We start from the raw sequence: 21987 nt of genomic DNA on the forward strand, positions 1-21987 counted from the left end.
TCAATCGGGAGTTCAACCAGGGGGCGGGGCTGTCCAGCCAACTGCGAGAAGGGAGGCCCTGGCCAACGGCCTGCAGCCACTAAGGACCCTACCTGTGCATGAACTTCGTGCACTGGGCCTCTAGTAATTGGAATAAAAAGAGAGAGCACCCCACTTCCTATGTATTGTGCTCCAATGTCAACACATCCTAGACAGACTCGGGCCTTACTGAGTCTCAGGAGACAAAATAACTCAGAGCTTAATTTAGTAAAATAAGGGAGTTGAAATGCTCATACACGGAGTTTCACGTGATACCAAATTGCTAGTGGACTGAGCTTCCCATGGTTAAAATCAGCTCTTTTGATAAAACTTGTTTCCAGATTTAGAGTAGATATCTCTATAGTCATCTTTTTTACCCCTGGAGACACAATAGAGTCAACTGGGGAGGCTTAAGAAATACCCATGTCTAAAGCCATATCTGTAGAGGAACTAATTTCCTGGCAATGGTTTTGGGTAGGGGCCAAACATGGTATTTTAAAAATTCTCCAGGGTTGTCTAATGGCACCAAGGTTAAGAATTCCTGCTTCAGAGTATAGATAGTGAGATAGATAGATAAGGCTCCATGTGTCACTTGTATTTTGAAAGTCATTTATAATTTCTCAATTTAGCAAGTTTGCTATTTCTTATTCTCCTTAGACAATTACTTCTTTTCTCGCCTGTCAGCCTTGATTTTAAGGAAGCGTTCAAAAGCAGCACCGAACTCTGTATCTGATTGGCGTTTCACTAGTCCCAGGTCTTCTGAGATGTCATTGCTAAGAAACATGAGCAAAAGCAAAGAAATGGTTTAAAAAAATGATATATATGCCAAAATTTCTAGATTCCTAGGTGTCAGCTAAAAAAGGTGTTCCAACACCCCACTGATTTTCTATCACAAATACACTAAAAGGAAAATACCCCTAAGCCTAAAATTGAGGAAACTAGGAATAATCTAACACATTAGGCATTTTGGGGATGTTTAAGGCACATTCTGTATTAACTGAGCAAATGTTTTATAAAAAATACACAAATGGGGAACTATTTACAGTGGTGTTCTACCACTAGGAAAAAATAGGGGGTCAATGGGAAGAAAAGGAACAAAGTAGTACTTTCAACTAAAAAGACTTAAAAAAAGATGCTCATTTAGAAGTTTTGCCCCTGAATGGTGCCATCTCTATAGTAAGCTATTGGCCATTTAAAGAAAGAACCTTCCAGTGCTTGAATTGAGCAGGACAGTTAAAAAGAAGTACTTTTGTTTATCATAAAATTTGCTTCACTTTATATTATGTCTTATTGATCTTTCACTGTGTCTACTTCGGTTTGATTATAGATTTACAAATAATTGCTACCCAGAAAATATAAGCTTGTCAAATGCCAGTGAATATTTTATTACTACAAAGTCTTATTTCCTAATGGTAGGGCCTGGTGTGTCTAACTGTATTGACCACTATCAAGAGTTATCAATTTGAAACAAAGTAAATGAATCATTAACAGTGAAATTATAATTTTCAAATTAATTAATCATCTTGTGTTTGAGAAAAATAGTGTATTCTCTTTACCTTGCTCGTTTTTCAATAAGGGACTCAGTGTATTTTTTGGGAGAATGATGATCCAAGAGACTACCAATGTCTCTGGTGGAAACTACATCAGCAAGTCTGACATTCCTAAAACAAGGAAGACAGAATAGGCAGTATTTTAGAAATGATTTTTACAATGTTACTTTGATCAAATGAGTATGAATAAACTTCATCAATTTACTATGCAAACTTAAAATGCAAAAAAGTTTCCTTACAACCTAATAAAATATGTTTTTTTGTCACATGTAAAAATATATATTTTCAGACCCAAATTTTGCAAAATTAACAAAATATATTTTTTAGAAGTATATGTAAGGGATAAATAATACTCTGTGACAGAATCTGTAGAACTAGTTCTCCTCTGAGACACGTTGGTGGAAAAAATATTCATTTTCTATTTCATTAATTTAATTTTGGTGCTTTATTCTTCTACTTAGAATCAAAGCATGCACAAAAAATAAGCTATCCTGATTTTAGCACAAATTTGATTATAACTTTTGGTATTTGTTTTGCAATATTAGAGGAAGTTAGGATCTAGCAACCAAGTTTTCTGTTCTAATGAGGAAGCTTCTATTCTTTGTCTTCAGTAGAGAGCAACTCTGTCTACACTTCAATGCTGTTCTTGACCCATTGCTCTGTGAATGAACAGCTTTTCTCATTACACATCTTTTCTTTACACAGACATGAGGCTTCCTCTAACCTGGAATCCTAAAGTTTTACTAAAATTGGTGCAATTTCTGAATTGACATTTTGTGCAACAGAATGCAAGTGAGTGGTTAGTTCACCTTGGCTTGTTCCATGTTACAGCCTCTGCATGCAAGTCATGTCCAGGGGCACAAGCTGCCATACATGAGGCTGGATGAAGCCATGACATGTGGAAACATGCAGTGTTACACTGCAGAAATGGTTTCATGGAAACACAAAAATAGAACATTTAATTTCAAAGGTACGTTTTCTTAAACACTATTCCTTAAAAATGAGCACATCTGCCATTTTCAGCTAATGCAACTTGCAACCAGTTAAAGTCTTTTTTTAATAAAGCTTGATCAAGGCAATTTTCTCCTTCAAATGGTATTCTTTCACCCAAGTGTAATAAAGTTCTTTCTCACAATATAACACATATTTTTACAATCATTTGAAACAGACATTCAGAATCTTGGGAAGTATCACCCAATGAAAAAAGATGGGTAGCATAACTGACAATGATCTCTATGATTTATGAGAGAATAAGGAGTAAAATTTTGTTTGTCCCAGAAATTGATGCCATACAACGCTTACAAGCTGCTTGTACTAAGCATGAGCTACTCAGTTCATTTTGATCAGAGCATTCAGCCAAGTACCTCTCATTGGTAATATCTTCCTTTTGTGAAGTTAAATTTGACAGGAAGAAAGACTTTTTACAAAATAGAAACTTTGAAAAAAATTTAATATTCAATTAGAAAACTGGGAGCACTTTGAATATTTGTTGGTGTTTAGTAGCATTTGGCTGAAACATTTCTCACTGCTTTTCTTTCTCTAAGTCTCAGCACTCAACTGCACCTTGTTGTGATGCTTCCCTGTATTGATCAGGTCCAAAAAAATCTCCCCATTGCTGAGTAGTCACCCAAATTATATTAATTTAGTGTAACCTTCTGGTTTGTAATCTTGTGTATGAATACAATTTCAGTAAGGGATACATGAAAAATTAATCATGTTGATTTGCAGTTAAAAAATGTTGGCTAGCATATCAACCTAATATTTCAATAAATAATCCATAATTTAAAAAATAACAGAAAGGGAATTCTTCTTTTTAATTTAATTTTTGATTTTAAGTTACAGTTAGACAGACACAAATAACTTAGATTTCACTTGTATATGGAATCCAAAGGACAAAATAAAGGAACAAACAAAATAGAAACAGTTCCATAGATGCAGGGAAATGATTGATAGTGGCCATCGGTGAGGACATTATCATTTCAATGAAGACAGAAGGCTCAACTGAATAGAAAGGGAACTTACCTCAGAGCTTCTGCTTCTACAAACAAGGCCAGTGTTTGTGAGAAGAGCACGCTGAAAAGTGTCAGGGGCAAGAGGTACTGGGAATTCCTTTTGGTTTTCATCTCTGTACCTCAAAAGGGAGAGTCACATCAGATTTTCCATCCATAGATCTCACCAGCCTGGTCATTCTCTCATTTAATTTAATGGGGTGACATTGTCAATAAGATTATATATACATTTCAGGTGTACAATTGTATAATACATCACCTGTATATTGCATTATGTGCTCAACAATCAAAGACTGGTCTCCTTCCACTACCATATATTTCATCTCCTTTTACTCTCTTCATCTTCCTCAACCCTCTTTCCCCTCGGGTACCCACTGAATCATTTAGCCCAAAATACAAGAAAAAAAGAAAACCCAACTTGAATGAGTAACTTTAAAGAGTATTCAGGGAAAGCATCTTCCAAACAAAAGAACTCAAGAGGAGTTGAGGCATTTCTATGCTTACCGGGTGACTGAGAGTCTTCCCTTTGGCTCCAGCAGTTCTCGCCCTTAGAGTTGAACTAGAACTTGGTTCTGGCTAAGGGTTGGGTACTGTTCCCAGCAGCTGCTTCCCTCTACCTTGACCAGCAGTTAAAGCCCATCATTTTATCGGGCTTGTACTCAGGGCTGAGCCATCACAGATCTCTGAGTGACGTCACAGCAGCTCTCCCACAGGATGACTAGGACTGGGAGTTCTTACTTAATTGTTATTATATCTGATTTATATAAATTTATAGTGAGTAAATTCATGAAGTAAAAGATCAAGGAAAATACCCTGTTCTTTAGATAAAGGGTACCAAGAGTAATGTGAAATATTTTAATCTTTTATTAGCAGCAAAGAAATAAGCAAATGATTAATGTTATAGCTAGAAACACTGAGTTTGTTTCAGAAGATAAAATTTTATGTGCCGGAATAGATTTGAAAAACAACAAAAACATTTGATATACTAACAAATTAAATTATAATTATAATGAAATTTGTGCACGGGGCGGTGGGAGGGGCTGGGTGGAGGGGGAGGAAGGCCCGGCCTGCACCCTCTCCAATCTGGGACCCCTCGAGGGATGTCCAACTGCCTCTCGCAATCCAGGATCGCTGGCTCCTAATCACTTGCCTGCCTGCCTGATTGCCCCTAACCACCTCTGCCTGCCTGCCTGATCACCCCTAACTGCTCCCCTGCTGGCCTGACCACCTCTAATCGCCTCTGCCTCACCCTGCACCCAGGACCCAGGATTCCCTCCTCTGGCCATCCTCAGCCACCCAGGACCTGGGTCTACTTCACCTGGGCTGGCTGCAGCCAGAGGGGACCTTGCGAAGGTGGCTTTGCCTGGGCTACAGCTGCATGTACCCGGGACCGTGGGGCAGGCAGCTTGTCCTTCTTCCAGGCCACAGCCGCAAGTGCTGGTGCCCGGGACCATGGGGCAGGCGGCTTATCCCTCTCCCAGGCTGGGCTGCAGGCACAGCTGCTGAAGCCCAGGACTGTGGGGCGGGCGGCTTGTCCCTCTCCCAGGCCACAGCCTGGCTCATCCCTATTCCTCTCTCACAAGCACACTTGTGCCTGCCTGGTTCCCATTCCTCTCTCCCCGGTGTTTAGTGTCTGAGCCATTATGGTGTGATGGCCTGAGGGCATGATGATCATTTGCAAATTAGCTCTTTGTTATATAGGATATCAATTCTCCCACGGCCTTTTAAAAGGTTTTATGCTATTCATGTTGACCCAAATTCATGGAATCTTTTTTGAGATCTACATAAGTTTTAAAGCATAGAGAAGTAATTTTCATCATTTTATGATTACAATTCCTTGATGTTGAAATAATCACAATATAAACATTTCAGAAAGGCCCCATCCTAGGGTAATATGCACCTGGTAGTAAAAGGTAGTAGTACCACTGCTATGTGACATTTCTATAGAATGCCATCCTTCCCAATGCACTTTCTCACACATAATCTAATTTAATAAAAGGGTGATATGCAAATTAACTGTCACTCTGTGACAAAGATGGTGGTGTCCATAGAGTCCGCACCCTGGCCGCAGAGGGAGGGAGGGAGGGAGGGCTGCAGAAACAATGTGGGGCTGCTGGGCTGGGGGCATTCTCTGAGCTGCTGCTGCACAGCTTGGGGCACGTCCCCAGCCTAGTGGACACAAAGCAGGGCTGCCGGGCCAGAGCTGTGCCCCCGGTGGCCACCATGCGGCTCAGGGCATGCCCCCAGCCCAGCGGACAGAGCCCAGCAGACATAATGTGGTGGAATTCCCAGTCCTTTTGGTTTCTGCAGCCCCTGGACCAGAAGCAGAAACCAAGAGCGCAGGGAGCACCAGGAATTCTGGGAATTGTAGTTTTGGTGGCAGCCCCTGGACCTGAGTGGAAATCCAGAGTGCGGGGAGCACCAGGAATGGTGGGAATCGTAGTTCTGGTGGCAGACACGTTGCATGATCTCCTAGACCAGTGATGGCAAACCTATGACATGCGTGTCAGAGGTGACATGCGAACTCATTTTTTTGGTTGATTTTTCTTTGTTAAATGGCATTTATATATATAAAATAAATATAAATCTTTGTTTTACTATGGTTGCAAGTATCAAAAAATTTCTATATGTGACACGGCACCAGAGTTAAGTTAGGGTTTTTCAAAATGCTGACACGCTGAGTTCAAAAGGTTCGCCATCACTGTCCTAGACACTGGAGCAAAGTGAGCCTGGAGCAAGTTACTGTTGCAGGTGGAGGATGGAGGGAAAGCAAAGGTGAGAGACATAAGTAAAGTCAGAGTGTTGAGGAAAAATTAAAAGGAAGATATCCTGCAACTTCTAGGAAATCTCCACAAATGGAGCAAAGAAAAAAAAGACCTCTATTATTCTGTGAGCAACAAACCAAACTGGGTTGGGGTCTCAGATAATTCGCTCATATGATTGCAAAGACAGACAGAAATTTCACTTTTTTATGTAGCCAGGCAGATATAATGCACAACATGCACGTTTTCACGGAAGAGGACTTAACAGCACTGTTTGCTATACACCCTTTGATAAGTCACCTTTCTGGTGGTCATCTGTGTTAGTTAATTGCCATTATCAACAGTAAAAATTAAAACTTTTCTATCTCTATGACAAGCAGGTCCTTACAGCTTGGAGCAAGGCGGCTATCTATAATAATAAAAGTGTAATATGCTAATTAGACCGGATAGCCAAACAACCTTCCAGACATCATTCCAGACATCCTTCCAGATGAAACTGTGGTGGCGGGGCCGAGGCAGAGGCAGTTAGGGGCGATCAGGCAGGCAGTTGAGCAGTTGGGGCAATCAGGTAGGCAGAGTGGTTAGGGGCAATCAGGAAGGCCGGATTTTGAGAGGGTTCAAGCAGGGCTGAAGGACCGCCCCCCATGCACAAATTTTGTGCACCATGCCTCTAGTCCTATATAAAAAAAGCCTAATATGCAAATTGACCGAACAGCAGAATGACCATGGAACGACTGGTCACTATGACGCGCACTGACCACCAGGGGCCAGACACTCAAGCAGGAGCTGCCCACAGCCCGCAGGTCCCAACCAGTGGTGGCGAAGGGGGGTAGGGTTGGCAAGAGGGCGGGGCCAGGCCAGCCAAGGCGGGTGCCAGCAGGGGCCCTCCTGATCGCCCCACTGGTTGCTCTGCAGATCAGCTCTAATTGCCATTCAGGCCTAGGGACCCTACCTGTGCATGAATTTAGTGCACCAGGCCTCTAGTCTCAAATAATTAAAAAACAAATTACCAGATTGTCTACCTCAAGGGATTCAAATTTTCTTCTTTTTCAAAAGTTATACTCATCATTTTCATAAAACTTTGCACTGCATAGAATTACCATGTTTCTCCCCCATTCTCCAACACACACCCACAACCACACCAGCTTTTGAACAGTTCCAAATCAATCACTTGACAAGTGTTGCAAAGAACTAGTTGGCAAGCATGGATAGAGGGCTGTGCTTTGATACACACTTAATTTTTGGTTGTGGGAACTGAATTTACAGTAGCTTAGCATACATTGAACCAGAGTTCAAGGTAAAAGCATAGCCTCATGGACTACTTTATGGAAAAGAAAGTAAAATGGTCTCTACTTTTATCTGTGAAAATTTATAGTATATGTAATTGCTTTACAATTTTGTTCTAATGCTCATGAAGGGAGAAAGACTCAAAAGCCTGATTCTTTCTTGTACTTTATGATTTTAGTATGTATTTGCTTTGTTTAAATTCATACTGGTCCAGTAAAAGAATATCCTGCTGTGCTAATCATACTTTCCAATCTGGTTACAAGGAAAATGACATGAATTACATTTCAAAATATAAGGAAGTTTGTTTCCTAGTTCATAGTTCAGACTTAAGTCTCAGTAAGAGTGGCTGAATTCCAGGAAATCTTTGTGGGGTCTTTTTACAGGATTATTACAAACAAGAGGTTGAAATGATTCTCATAAGAAATTTTTTATCATTAGTTCTTTGTCACCCAAATCAGTGAAGCAATTTGAAATAAGATACTCAAAATCTTGGGAAATATCACCCATTTAAAAAAGATGGGTGGCAAAATTGAGAATGGCTTCTATGGTTTATGAGAGTATAAGTGTTTATCCCAGAAATTGATGCCATACAACTTTTATAAGCTGCATGTACCAAGCATAAGAACTTCTCAGTTCAACTTGATCAGAGCATTAAGCAATGTACACTCTGTTGGTAATATCTTCTCCTGGGAATGTTAAATTTCACCAAAGAAAGATTTTATATGAAACTACAGGACTGGTGCACAAGTTCGTGCACAGATGTGGTCCCTCGGCCTGGCCAGCGATTGGGGCCGATTGGGGCCATCTTGCGCAGTCCTGATCAGGGCCATGGTGATGGCTGGCCGAGGAGGGACTGTGGGAGGGCTCCAGGGCGTGTCTGGCCCGCCTCACCCAGTCCCCATCTGCCAGACCCCAGCAGCAAGCTAACTTACTGGTCAGAGCATCTGCCCCCTTGTGGTCAGTGCGTGTCATAGCAACTGGTCAAGTAGTCGACCGAAAGGTTGACTGATGGGTCAGATACTTAGCATATTAGGCTTTTGTATATATAGATACAACCTTTGAAAAAAATTTTAATATTTAATATGAAAATTGGGAGCACTTTGAATATTTTTGTTCAGTAGCATTTGACTGAAACATTCCTCAAGTATTTTTCTTTCTCTAAGTCCTGAAACACAATTTCAAAGATTCACCTTGTTGTGATATGTTTCTCTGTATTGATCAAGTCCAAAGTATCATCGTATTGCTGAATAGTCACTAAATCTCAATGAATTTTGTGGGGCCTTCTACTTTGTAATCTTCCTTATGAGTATAATTTCAGTAAGGGGTGTATGAAGGAATAATCAAATACACCTGATGCTAAAAATATCGTGGTTAGCATGTGAACCTAATGTTTCAATAAATAATCCATAATTAAAAATTTTGAATTGTCTAAAATAAAGAGAGTAAATTTTTTTTAATTTAAATTTTATTTTTAAATTACAGTCAGAGAAAGACAAATACCATATGATTTCACTTATATATGGAATCTAAAGGACAAAATAAATGAACAAACAAAATAGAACTGATTCATAGATGCATTGAATAGATAGTGGCCATAGGGGAGGAAATTCTCATTTTTTAAATATATGTATTTTATTGATTTTTTACAGAGAGGAAGGGAGAGAGACAGAGAGTTAGGAACATCGTTGAGAGAGAAACATCGATCAGCTGCCTCTTGCACACCCCCCACTGGGGATGTGCCCACAATCAAGGTACATGCCCTTGACTGGAATCGAACCTGGGACCCTTCAGTCCGCAGGCCAACGCTCTATCCGCTGAGCCAAACCGGTTAGGGCGGAAATTCTCATTTTGATGAAGACAGAAGTTCCAATGATCTCAATTGAAAGGGAACTGACCTTAGCACTTCTGCTTCCAAAGGAGGCAAGGCCAATGTTTGCAGAAGAGCACGCTGAGAAGGATCAGGGGCATGAGGAGCTGGGAATTCTTTTTTGGTTTCCATCTCTGCAGCTCCAAAGGGAGAGAGTCACATCAGCTTTCCAAACACAGATCTCACTAGCCAGCCCATTCTTTTTGTTAATTTGATGAGGTGACATTTGTTAATAAGATTATATACATTTCAGGTGTACAGTTCTGTAATATGTTATCTGCATATTGCATTGTGTGCTCATCACGCAGAGACTAGTTAGTCTTCTTCCCTCACCATATATTTAACCTCCTTTACCTTCATCATCTCCCCCCAACCTCATTTCCTCTCTAGGAACCACCATCTTATTGTCTGTGTCTATGAGCTTGGTTTTTTGTTCATTGGTTGTTTTCTGTTTTACATTCCATTAATGATTGAAATTATATGTTCTGAATTTTTCTGACATTTTTCAATTATTATGATACTGTCAGGATCTATCCATGTTCTCCAAAATGGCAATATTTCATTAATTATATAATTATATGGTTTTGTAGTAGTATTCTATCACCTGTCAAAAGACACATAGGTTGTTTACATGTCTTGACCACTGTGGTTAATACCGCAATAAACGAAGGGGTAAACATATCTTTACAAATAAGTGTTTTCATAATTATCAGAAAGATACCCAGTAATTCTGAGTATGTAGCAAGCATTTCTGAAGGTTCTTTCAGAGTTTGGAAAGTAATTTTCACCTTATAAAAAGCTTACATTGCAATATGATTCATTTTTTTAAATCCTCACCCGACGATATTATCCCATTGATTTTTAGAGAGAGTGGAAGAGAGAGGGAAAGACGGAGAGCAATATCAATGTGAGAGAAACACATCGATTGGTTACTTCTTGCATGGCCCTGATCAGACTGGGGCCCAGGTTGGAGAGGAGCCTGCAACCAAAGTACATAGAATGGACCTTTTGGTCCAAGGTCTGATGCTCTATCCACTGACCCAAACCGGTTGTGGCTGATTCCTTTTTAATCAAGAGGATTTCTCTCGGTGACAGGTGCTTAAATCACAGTCCCTTTCAACGGCTGCCCGCCTCTCACCAGGCACATAGTTGGCCAAAGTATTTATTGAATGCCATACTCTTACATTCCTGGAGGTAACTGTGGGGACCATCTGCTTTTAACCGAGTTGTGACATATAGGTTTAGTATCTTTTTTAACAATTACAAAAAAACTGATTGTTTATTCTACAGTTTTACCATCTGACTAATATAAAACTGGGATATCATATATTTAAAAATGTGTATATATATGTGTGCATGTATATACCTATACATATCTATATAAATATCTATATGTATATACAAAAATTGTTTTGTATATACATTTTTGGCTTTTCATTGTAGATATTACTGAAACTATTTCTTTAATGCTTGCATTTGAAAAACTTAACTTGATTAAAAGTAAAAATTAATATCAACACATCATTAAATCACATATCCTCATTGAAATAATTTTGCCATAAAAAGAACAGTATATTAAAAACAAAGTTTATATTTTTACATCTAATCCACATATACATTATATTTCTATGTAGTGCTGAGATACAAACTTAGAAATATAAGGTGTTTCTCTTTCTGCCTATAAAAATGAAAGCATTTTAACTTAAAATAAAGAGGAAAATAACTAATTTTTACATTCATTTAACCAACACATGACATAGAGAAATCAAAACTATAAAAACACATTTAAAATCTCAAAACAAATGTACCCACTGAATCTCTCAATCAAATTTAAATACAACAAAAAATAAATTTATGTAAAAGCAAACAAACAAAAACCCCCAAACCTATTTGAATGAATAGTGTTTTTAAAAAGTATTGAGTCAAAGAGAAGCAGGAAAAGCATTTTTTAGCCAAAGAATCAGAAACTTCATTCACATGTGAGAACCTGAAGTATTTCTTGTAAACCAGGTAACTGAGAGTCTTCCCTTTGGCTCCACCAGTTCTCATCCTTATAGCTGAACTAGAACTTGGTTCTGACTAAGGGTTGGGTGTTATTGCCAACAGCTGCTGTCACTCTACCTTGAGCAGCACTTCAAAGCCCATCATTTTAAAGGCCTTGTACCCAGGGCTGAACCATCACAAAACTCTGAAAAAAAGTGACAGCAGCTCTCCCCCAGGGAGAATAAGACTGAGAGTTCTTACTTAATAGTCATTATAGCTGATTTATATAAATTTATAGTGAGTGAGTTTATGATATAAAAGATCAAGAGGAAATGTCCTGTTCTTTAGATAAAAATGGTATCAATTTTAATGTGAAACATTTAAACTTTAATTAGCAGCAAAGTTATAAGTGAATGATTAATGTTATAACCAGTACCAATGAGTTTTCTTCAGAAAACAAAAATTTCATTGTTCGGTAGATTCACAAATAAAAAACCATATTTTTATGCTTACAAATGTATACAGTTTTTTATTATAAAGCATCCAATCTCCTAAAGTCTATTTTATTTTTATTCTATTCATGTAGTTCCTGATTTATGTTATAGTTTTTGAGGTTCTAGATACATTACTTTTATTTTATTTGATTATATATTTTTTAGAGAAAGTTAAAGGAAGAGGGAGAGAGAGAGCCAGGTACAGACAGAGAACGAGATGAGAAAGAGAGAGAGAGAGAGAGGGAAGTAGATTGTTTGCCTCCCTTATGAACTGGGACTGGAAATTGAACCTGCAATCCAGGTATTTGTCCTCAACCGAAAATTGAACCCCAGACCCATCAGTGTGTGAGCCATTGCTCTAATCAGTGACACAAGCCTGCCAGTGTTCTCTGAGACACTTTTAGATTTATTTAGCACAGCATTCTAACATGAAAATTTGCATAAATTATTATCTGCTCTACTATCTGAATAGTTAAGGAACCTGTATAAGTAAACAGATCAATTTTGTTTATTTATTACACTTCCAAAAAAACCTAATAGAATGTGTATTAGCCTAGTATTTTTATCATTAAACTAGCGGCCCGGTGCATGACATTTGTGCACTGTGGGGGTGTGTCTCTCAGCCCGGCCTGTGCTCTCTCACTGTCCGGGACTCCTTGGGGGATGTCCAACTGCCAGCTTAGGCCCAATCCCTCTGGGGATAAGACCTAAGCCAGAAGTCAGACATCCCTCTCGCAGTCCGGGGTTCTTGCAGTCTGGGATGACTCGCTCTTTACCGCCCGCCTGCAGCAGAGGTGGAAGAGGCTCCCGCCATGGCCGCTGTGCTCGCCAGCCAGGAGTCTGGCTTCTGGCTGAGTGGCGCTCCCCCCCGCCCCCCCACCGTGGGAGCGAACTGACCACCAGGGGGCAGCTCCTGGTGGAGCATTTGCCCCCTGGTGGTCAGTGTGCATCATAGCAACCAGTCATTCTGCCATTTGGTCGGTTTGCATATTAGGGTTTTATTATATAGAATACTAGAGGCCTAATGCATGTATTTGTGCACAGGTGGGTAACCAAGGGGGTGGGGGGCGTGGGATGCGATCGGCCCTCTGGGCAGGTGGTAGGATGCCCTTGCCAGCCTAGGATCCGGATCAGTCCTGCTGACATTCCTACTGGTTGTCAGGAGCCACTTGGCGGCTGATTTTATATCCTTTCTTCTTTGCAGGGCATCTAGGGAGGGAAGCCAAGTATTACAAACATATTTTATGAGCTATTTTAAACTTTAATGTATTCTGAAAAGAAATGTGATATGTATATATAAAAACAATTGTGATAACAAGTTTATCACTAAACAAAGGGAAAAAACCTATTTATGTTTTCTCTCCTGGAAAAATCTTTGACAGTGAACACTATTGCAATCATAGTACCTACACTCTATAGGTAAAAGAAGCTGAATTTGACTTTTTCTGCAAGAAACTTGCTATGTTTCAAGGAATACAATTTGACCCAGAATCCCTTTGTATTTTCACCTCAACAAGCCTTGCTGTTATTTGGTGGCCTTTCCCTGTACTTATCTATCTATCTATCTATCTATCTATCTATCTATCTATCTATCTATCTATCTATCTATCTATCTATCTATCTATCTATCTATCTATCTATCTATATATATATATAAAAGCCTAATATGCAAATTGTCCCTATAGGGGTTTGACTGGGAGACTGATTGTTCGCCATGATGTGTGCTGACCACCAAAGAAAGGTCCCAGCCAGCAGCTGGGGAAGGGAGGTCCTGGCCAGCAGATGGAAGGCCCCGATCAGTCCTGATCACCAGCCAGGCCTAGGGACCCTACCCATGCATGCATTTTGTGCACCGGGCCTCTAGTACTAAATAAGATGCTGGCAGTTGATCATCAGATGAATCCTTAAAGCAATATGCCTTGATCTCAACAGGAAAGCCAGTTTTCTCGTTATGTGGTGTGGGTCAGTCCTCTTCCATTTTATATCTGAACAGAGGGTAGGAATATGTCTGAGTAAACTAGAAAATAAAAAAACTCTTTACTGGTTGTGATTTTTCTCCTTTATGCAGTCAGAACCTGCATGAATCATTTGATGCCATTTCCTGGTTCCCAGTTCACTACATGTAGGAGTGTCATTCTTACATGAGGTCTCACTGTGAACAAATCTAGGATACTTCTTACCAAGAGACTCTTACCTACTGAAATAGCTGGATAATTGCTGTAAGAATACGATAAGAATGCATAGATGTACTCACCACTGAAAATTTGTCATCAGCTTTGTTCCAAAGAGGTTTTTTTAAATCATCTTTAATTCCTAAAATTTTTTCTTACTGAGGCCAGGAAGAGAAAAAGTACATTTTAAGGCTATAAGATGAGAAGGCATCTAAAGAAATGATGATATGTAACCTGTAAAATTCTCTAAATAATTAAGTATAATGCTAGTAATTATTATGAAGTGGTCCTTAACCTTAAAGGAGCTAAAATTATTCTTTCATAATTATAATCTACTAAAGGCCTGTTGCACGAATTCTAGCATGGGTAGAGTCCAGCTGGCTTGCCCCGATCGGGGTGGATCAGGCAGGGCCGGTTGAGGGGAGGGACTGTGGGAGGTTGGCCAGCCAGTCCTGCCCCCAATCAGGTTGGAGGGATGATCTGGGTGGGGCCAAAAGTGGGGAGGGACTGCAGGCAGTTGGCAGGCTGGCCTTGCCCCCTGGTTGAACTCTATGATGAACTCCCAGTTGAGGGGACAAAATGCATACTACACTTTTATTATATAGGATTGGACAAAGTGTGTCATTCTGTCCGTTCTCACTCAACTAGTATTTTCCCTAACACTCACCATCTACACAATAATAACTGCAATAGAAAGGGAGAGCATCCCAGTTCCTATGTATTGTGCTCCAATGTCTACACACCCCAGACAGACTCAGTCCTTACTGAGTCTCAGAAGACAAAATAACTCAGAGCTTAATTTAGTAAAATAAGGGAGTTGAAATGCACATACAGGGAGATCCATGTGATACCAAATTGCTAGTTGATTGGGGTTTCCATGTTTAAAAACCAGCACTTTTGTTAAAACTTGCTTCTAGATTCAGGGTAGATGCCACTATAGTCATCTTATTTATCCTTGGAGACACAATATAGTTACCTGGCAAGTCTTAAGAAATACCCATGTCTAGAGTCATATCTGTAGAGGCACTAATTTCCTGGCAATGAATTTTGGGTATGACCTAAACATGCCATTTTAGATATTCTCCAGGGTTGTATAATGGCAGCCAAGGTTGAGAATTCCTGCTTCAGAGAATAGATAGAGAGACAGGGAGGTAGGAAAGGCTCCATATGTAGCTTTTATTTTGAAAATCATTTGTAATTTCTCAAGTCGGCAAGTTTGCTGTTTTTTACCTCTTTTTCCCAAGCACATCCTGCAAGTGTTCATTCTCAGGGGTTTGTTGAGGAAAGCGGGTATAGATGTCAATGAGAATTAAATCTACTTGGCGTCTTATTGGTCCCTGGCGTTCTGAGACGTCATTGCTAAGAAAAGTGAGGGAAAGCAAACAAAAGGCTTTATCAAAAAATGATAAAATTCTAGGTTTCTTGGTGTCAGCTAAAAAGGAATTCCAATACTCCACTTATTTTCTGTCACAATTATGCTACAAGAAATATACCCCTCAGCCTAAATCGGGAAAAGAGAAATAATCCTACACATTAGGCATTTTCTGGGATGCTTAAGACATTCTGTACTAACTGAGCAAAGGCTTTATAAAAATATATATATGTGAATGGGGAACTCTTTGTAGTTATGTTCTGCCACTGGGAGGAAATATTCTTTAAAAATAAATACTCCTTTAGAATCTATGCCACCATCTCTATATTGAGCTATTGGCCATTTAAACAAAGAACCTTCCGATGCTTGATTTGAGCAGAAAATTTTAAAATGAGTACTATGGTTTACCTTAAAATTTGTTTCACTTTATGCTAAGTCTTATTTATTTTTCACTATGTCTACTTCAGTTTGATTGTAGATTTACAAATAATTGCTCCCAAGAAAATATAAGTGTCTGAGAAGCCAGTGAGCATGTTAATAATACAAAGTCGTATTTCCTAATGTATGGGCCTGGTATACCTAACTAAATTGAACTTTATCAAGGATTATCAAATTGCAACAAAGTAAATGAATTATTGACAGTGACAATATAATTTTCTTATTAATTAACATAATGTGTTTCATAAAAATAATAAATTCTCTTTACATCACTCATTTTTTAATAATGGTCTCAGGGTACTTATTGTCGGAATGTTGACCCAAGAGACTACTAATGTCACTATTGGAAACTCCATCAGCATGTCTGACATTCCTGAAACAAGGAAGACAGCCTACCCATTATTATAAAAATGATTTTAAAATATTATTTTGTCTAAATGAATAAGAAGGAAATTCATCAGCTTATTAGGAAAAGCCTTTTATGTAAAGTTAAATCCAAAAGGAGATTCCCTAACAACCTAATAAAATATATTTCTTGTCATTTTATATAAAAATATACTCTATATTTGAAATCCGAAATTTTGTAAAATTAAAAATATACCTTTTTAGAATTCTATGTCAGTGTTAAATAATGCTCCCTAACAGAATCCATAAAAATAAAACTAATTCTTCTCTGAGACACATTGGTGGGGAAAATATATTTAAATTAGTTTTTGTTTAATTAATTTAATTTCATTTATTTATCTATGGTGATTGATTCCGCTACTTAGATTCAAAACATATACAAAAAAGAAACTATCTTGATTTTACCAAAAACTTTATTACATCTTTTGCTATTTCTTCTCCAAACTATTTGGAATCAAAATTTCTTAGCATAGAGAGGACCTTAGGGTTCAGGAACCAAGATTTTTCTTCTATGATTAAGCTTCTATTCTTTGTCTTTAGTAGAGAGTTACTCTGTCTATACTTCAATGCTGCTCTTGACCCATTGCTCTGTGAATGAATAGCTGTTCTCATTAGACATCTTTTCTTTAGACAGACATGAGACTTCCTCTAACCTGGAATACTGAAGGTGAAAGTTTTCCTGGAATTGGTGCAATTTCTGAATTGACATTTTGTGCAACAAAATGTAAGTGAGTGATTAGTTCACCCTGGCTTGTTCCATGTTACAGCCTCTGCATGCAAGTCATGTACAGGGGCCACAAGCTGCCATAAATGAGGCTGGATGAAGCCATGATATGTGGAAACATGCAGTGTTACACTGCAGAAATAGCTTCATGGAGACACAAAAATAAAACATTTATATTTCAAAGGTACATTTTCTTAAACACTATTCCTTAAAAATGAGCACATCTGCCATTTTCAGCTAATGCAACTTGCAACCACTGAGGGTCTCCTTGTAATAAAGCTTGATCAAGGTTAATTTTCTCCTTCAAATGATATTCTGTCACCAAGTGTAATAAAATTCTTTCTCACAATATAACACTCATGTTTTTACAATAATTTGAAATAAGACACTCAAAATCTTGGGAATTATCACCATTTAAAAATGATGGGTAGTATAATTGACAATGGTTTCTATAGTTTATGAGTGTATAAGTAGTACAATTCTGTTTATCCCAGAAATTGATGCCATTACAACTTTTATAAGCTGCTTTAACCAAGCATAAGAGCTACACGGTTCAATTTGATCAGAGCATTAAGCCATGTTCACCGCCTTGGTAATATCTTCCCTTTGAGAAGTTAAATTTCACAGGAAGGAAGACTATATGCACAATAGAAATTTTGAAAAAAAATTAATAATCTATATGAAATCTGGGAGCACTTTGAGTATTTATTGATGTTTAGTAGCATTTAGCTGAATCATTCCACAAGCACTTTTCTTTAAGTCTCAACACTCAACTTCACGTTGGCGTGATGTTTCTCTGTGTTGATCAGGTAGAGAGAATGGCAAGTCTCAACACTCAACTTCACGTTGGCGTGATGTTTCTCTGTGTTGATCAGGTAGAGAGAATGGCTCCATTGCTGAATAGTCACTCATTTAATTAGCATGTAGCCTTTTGGTTTGTAATCTTATGTATGAATACAATTTCAGTAAGGGATTATACAAAAGACTAATTGTGGTAACCTGAGGTAAAAAGATCTTGGTTAACATATCAAACTAATATTTGAATAAAAATCAGTAAATTAAAAACTGAGTTATCCAAAATAACAAAAAATAAATTCCTGTTTTAATTCATTTTTTTTTTTTGCATTACAGTCAGAGAAACACAAATAGCATATGATTTCATTTGTATGTGGAATCCAAAGGACAAAATAAATGAACAAACAAAATAGAACTGATTCATAGACCCAGAGAATAGACTGATGGTGGCCATTGAGGAGGAAATTCTCATTTTGATGAAGACAGAAGGTTCAACTGTCTGGATTGAAAGGGAACTTACCTCAGCGCTTTTGCTTCCACAGGAGGAAAGGCCAGTGTTTGTGAGAAGAGCACGCTGAGAAGGATCAGGGGCATGAGGAGCTGGGAATTCTTTTTGGTTTCCATCTCTGCACCTGGAAAGTGAGAGAGTCACATCATATTTTCCAACCATAGATCTCACCAGCGTGGTGATTTTTTTCTTTTTAATTCAATGGGATGATATCCTATCCTATATAATAAAGAGGTAATATGCGAATTGACCCGCATGCCCTCACAAGATGGCTGCCTACGAGCAGGTCAGCAGGGTGGTTAGTGAGGGATGACCAAATGACTGAACAGCAGGCTGTGTGGGGCAACCAGGCTGGTGGTGGGGCAGTTGGGGGTGACTAGGCTGGAAGGGGGTACAGTTAGAGGTGACCAGGACAGCAGAGGGGGGAAGTTGGGGGCAACCAGACCAGCTGGGGGGGCAGTTAGGGGCAACCAGGCCAGCGGGGGGGGGTGCATTTGGGGGCAACCAGGCTGGAAGGGGGGAAGTTGGGGGTGATTAGGCTGGTAGGAGGGGCAGTGAGGGGCGACCAGGCAGGCAGGCAGGTGAAAAATTAAGAGCTAGCGGTCCAGGATTGTGAAAGGGATGTCCTACTGCTGATAGTCGGACATCCCCCAAGGAGTCTTGGATTGGAGAGGGTGCAGACTGGGCTGAGGGCCCCCCAACCCATGCACAAATATTGTGCACTGGGTCTCTAGTTTGTTAATAAGATTATATACATTTCAGTTGTACAATTGTATAATACAGTATCTGTATATTGCATTGTGTGTATCTGTATATTCATCCTCCCCAATCCCATTTCCTCTCTGGTAACCACCATAGTGTTGTCTGTGTCTATGAGCTTGTTTGCTTTTTGTTCATTTGTTGCTTTCTGTTTTATATCCCACAAATGGTGAAATTATATGGTTCTGAACATTTCTGCCTCACTTATTTCACTTAGCATGATACTGTTAGGATCTATCCATGTTGTCAAAAATGGCAATATTTCATTCTTTATATAGCTGAGTAATATTACATAGTATATGTGTACCACTACCTCTTTTTCCAATCATCCTTGAAAGAACACATATCTTGTTTCCATGTCTTGACCACAGTGAATAATACTTCAATAAACATGGCTTGTACTCATCATCTTTACAAGTAAGTGTTTTCATAATTTTCAGAAAGATGCCCTGTGATTCTGAGTGTGTCACAGAAGTTTCTGAAGGTTTTTGCAGAGTTAGAAAAAATGTTTTCATTTTACAAAATAAATTAAACTGCATTATGATTCCATTTTAAATAAAAAAGATTTCTCGCAATGACAGGTGCTTGAGTAAAAATTAGGATCCCTTTCAACTGTTGTACATTTCTTACCAGGCACAAGGTATCTTTTTCTAACAGTTTCAAAAAAACTGTTTGTTTCTTCTGCATTACCTTGTAGCCTCTCTCTAGTATAATATTAGGATATCACCTATTTAATAATATGTGTGTATATATTTATGTATGTTTATATACCTGTACATACCTATATCTCTATTTGTTTCTTTATACATCTATGTCTATGTATATCAGATCCCTTTCTCATTCTTTTGACTTTTTGACTTTTAATTATACCTATGACTAAGTTTTTATTTATTTATATCTGCAGTTGCATGGCTAAACAAAATAATCAGTAATAATCAATACTACAAAATTATTAGACATGTCATCATTGAAATAATTTGGCTATAAAAATATTTTAAAAATAACAGTTGAGCTTTGTACATACAATGCTCATCATATACATTACATTTCTAAGTAGCTTTTATCTAGAAAATTAGGAGTTCAAGGTGTGTTTCTCTTTCTGCCTTTAAAAATTAAGCCTTTTAAACTTAAAATAAAGAGAAAAGTATATGCTTTTTTTTTTAGGTTTGCATAACTAACCTATGACATAGAAAACAAGCTGACACAATATAAACTAGGGAACACAATAGGTACAGAGGCATGGGTACCTGGAACAGACTGACAGATCTCAGCGGGAAGGAGTTAGGGGAAGGACTGGAAGAAATGAATCAAAGAACTTACATGCATGTGTGCATAGCCATGCACACAGCAGGGAGTAATGCTATGCAGACCTGGGGTGGGACAGCGGATGGCTAGAGGAGGACAAAATGTGGGAAATGGGGGACATCTATAATAATGTCAACAATGACAAAAGAATATCTTAAAACGTTGAAAACTTTAAAACCATAGGTACTCATTGAATGCTTTAGTCCAAGATTTTCATACAAGAATAAAAGAAAAGAAAACCCTAATTGAATGAGTAATTTTGAAAAACAATATTGAGGGAAAGAATCTTTCAAACAAAAGAATTCAGAAACTTCCTTCATATGTGAAAAGCTGAGGCATTTCTATACTTACCAGGTGACTGAGAGTCTTCCCTTCAGCTTCACCAGTTCTTGCCCTTACAGTTGAACTAGAACTTGGTTCTGGCTAAAGGTTGGGTGTTATTGGCAGTAGCGGCTTTCCCTCTACCTTGTCCAGCATTTCAGAGTCCATCATTTTATAGACCTTGTACTCAGGGCTGAGCCATCACAGGACTCTGAAAGACATCTCAGCAGCTCTCCCACAGGGTACATAGGACTGGGAGTTCTTACTTAATTGTAATTATATCAGATTCATATAAATTTATAGTGAGTGAGCTCAGGATGTAAAAGATCAAGAGGAAATGTCTTCTTCTTCCGATAAAAACAGTACCAAGTTTAATGTGAAATATTTTAATCTTTATTTAGCAGCAAAGATATAAGCGAATGATTCATGTTATAGCCAGAACTATTGAGTTTGTTTCAGAAGATAAAAATTTTATGTGAAGAAATAGATTTGAAAAGCAACAAACACATGTTTGCTATGCTGACAAATGCATAATTATCTTTTACTACAAAATATCAATTCTCCTAAAGCCTTTTAAAAAATCTTATTCTATTCATGTAATCCCCAATTCTTGTAATCTTTTTGAGATCTATATTAGTTTTAAAAGCATAGAGTAGTAATTTTCCATCATATTATTACAATTCCTTTATGTTGAAATTAATCCCAGTGTAAAAGTTTCAGAAAGGCTCCAGGCTAGGGCAACACGCACACTGTGGTACAAGGTGGTAGTACCACTGCTGTGTGACATTTCTGTAGAATGTCATCCTTCCCAATGCACTCTCTCACACATGATCTCAAATGATTAAAAACTAAATTATCAGATTATCTATCTCAAGGGATTTAAATTTTCTTCTCTTTCAAAAGTCATACTCATCATTTTCATAACTCATTGCACTGCCCAGAATTACCGTGTTTCTCCTCCATTCTCCAACACACACCCATAACTACACCAACTTTTAAAAATCTCCAACTCAGTCACTTGAAAGGGTGTGGCAAAGAGCTAGTTGGAAAGCATGGATACAGTACTGTGCTTGATACACACCTGATTTCTATTTGTGTTTTTATTTTTTTAAATTCAAAGTAGCTTAGCATATAATCAAACAGAATTCAAGGTAAAAGTACAGCCACAGGAAGAACTTTCTGTATAAGAAAGTAAAATGGTTTTCTTACTTTTATCTTC

At 38.3% G+C, this 21987-nt stretch overlaps 1 protein-coding gene across 1 annotated transcript; it reads right to left on the reverse strand.

The window, feature by feature from the left end:
• Positions 1 to 679: 679 nt before the first annotated feature.
• LOC118660151 (VIP peptides-like) lies at positions 680 to 21731 on the reverse strand. The gene is made up of 6 exons (XM_036317272.1): positions 21716 to 21731; positions 18396 to 18507; positions 15372 to 15500; positions 3591 to 3641; positions 1575 to 1679; positions 680 to 791 (listed from the first exon to the last, which is right to left on the reverse strand). Exons 1-6 carry the CDS (start codon positions 21729 to 21731, stop codon positions 680 to 682), a joined length of 525 nt encoding a protein of 174 aa, XP_036173165.1.
• Between the last annotated feature and the right edge of the window lie 256 nt (positions 21732 to 21987).

Source organism: Myotis myotis, unplaced genomic scaffold, assembly GCF_014108235.1.
Source record: "Myotis myotis isolate mMyoMyo1 unplaced genomic scaffold, mMyoMyo1.p scaffold_m19_p_7, whole genome shotgun sequence".
Taxonomy (NCBI): Eukaryota; Metazoa; Chordata; class Mammalia; order Chiroptera; family Vespertilionidae; genus Myotis; species Myotis myotis.

Bases quoted from the DNA above. Each gene is read 5' to 3' on its own strand.
- LOC118660151 (XM_036317272.1), bottom strand. The intron at 15,501-18,395 runs GTAAGTTCCCTT...CACTTTTCTTAG, and splicing joins GTGGAAGCAAAAGCGCTGAG to CAATGACGTCTCAGAACGCC. The intron at 1,680-3,590 runs GTAAGTTCCCTT...TCCTTGTTTTAG, and splicing joins GTAGAAGCAGAAGCTCTGAG to GAATGTCAGACTTGCTGATG.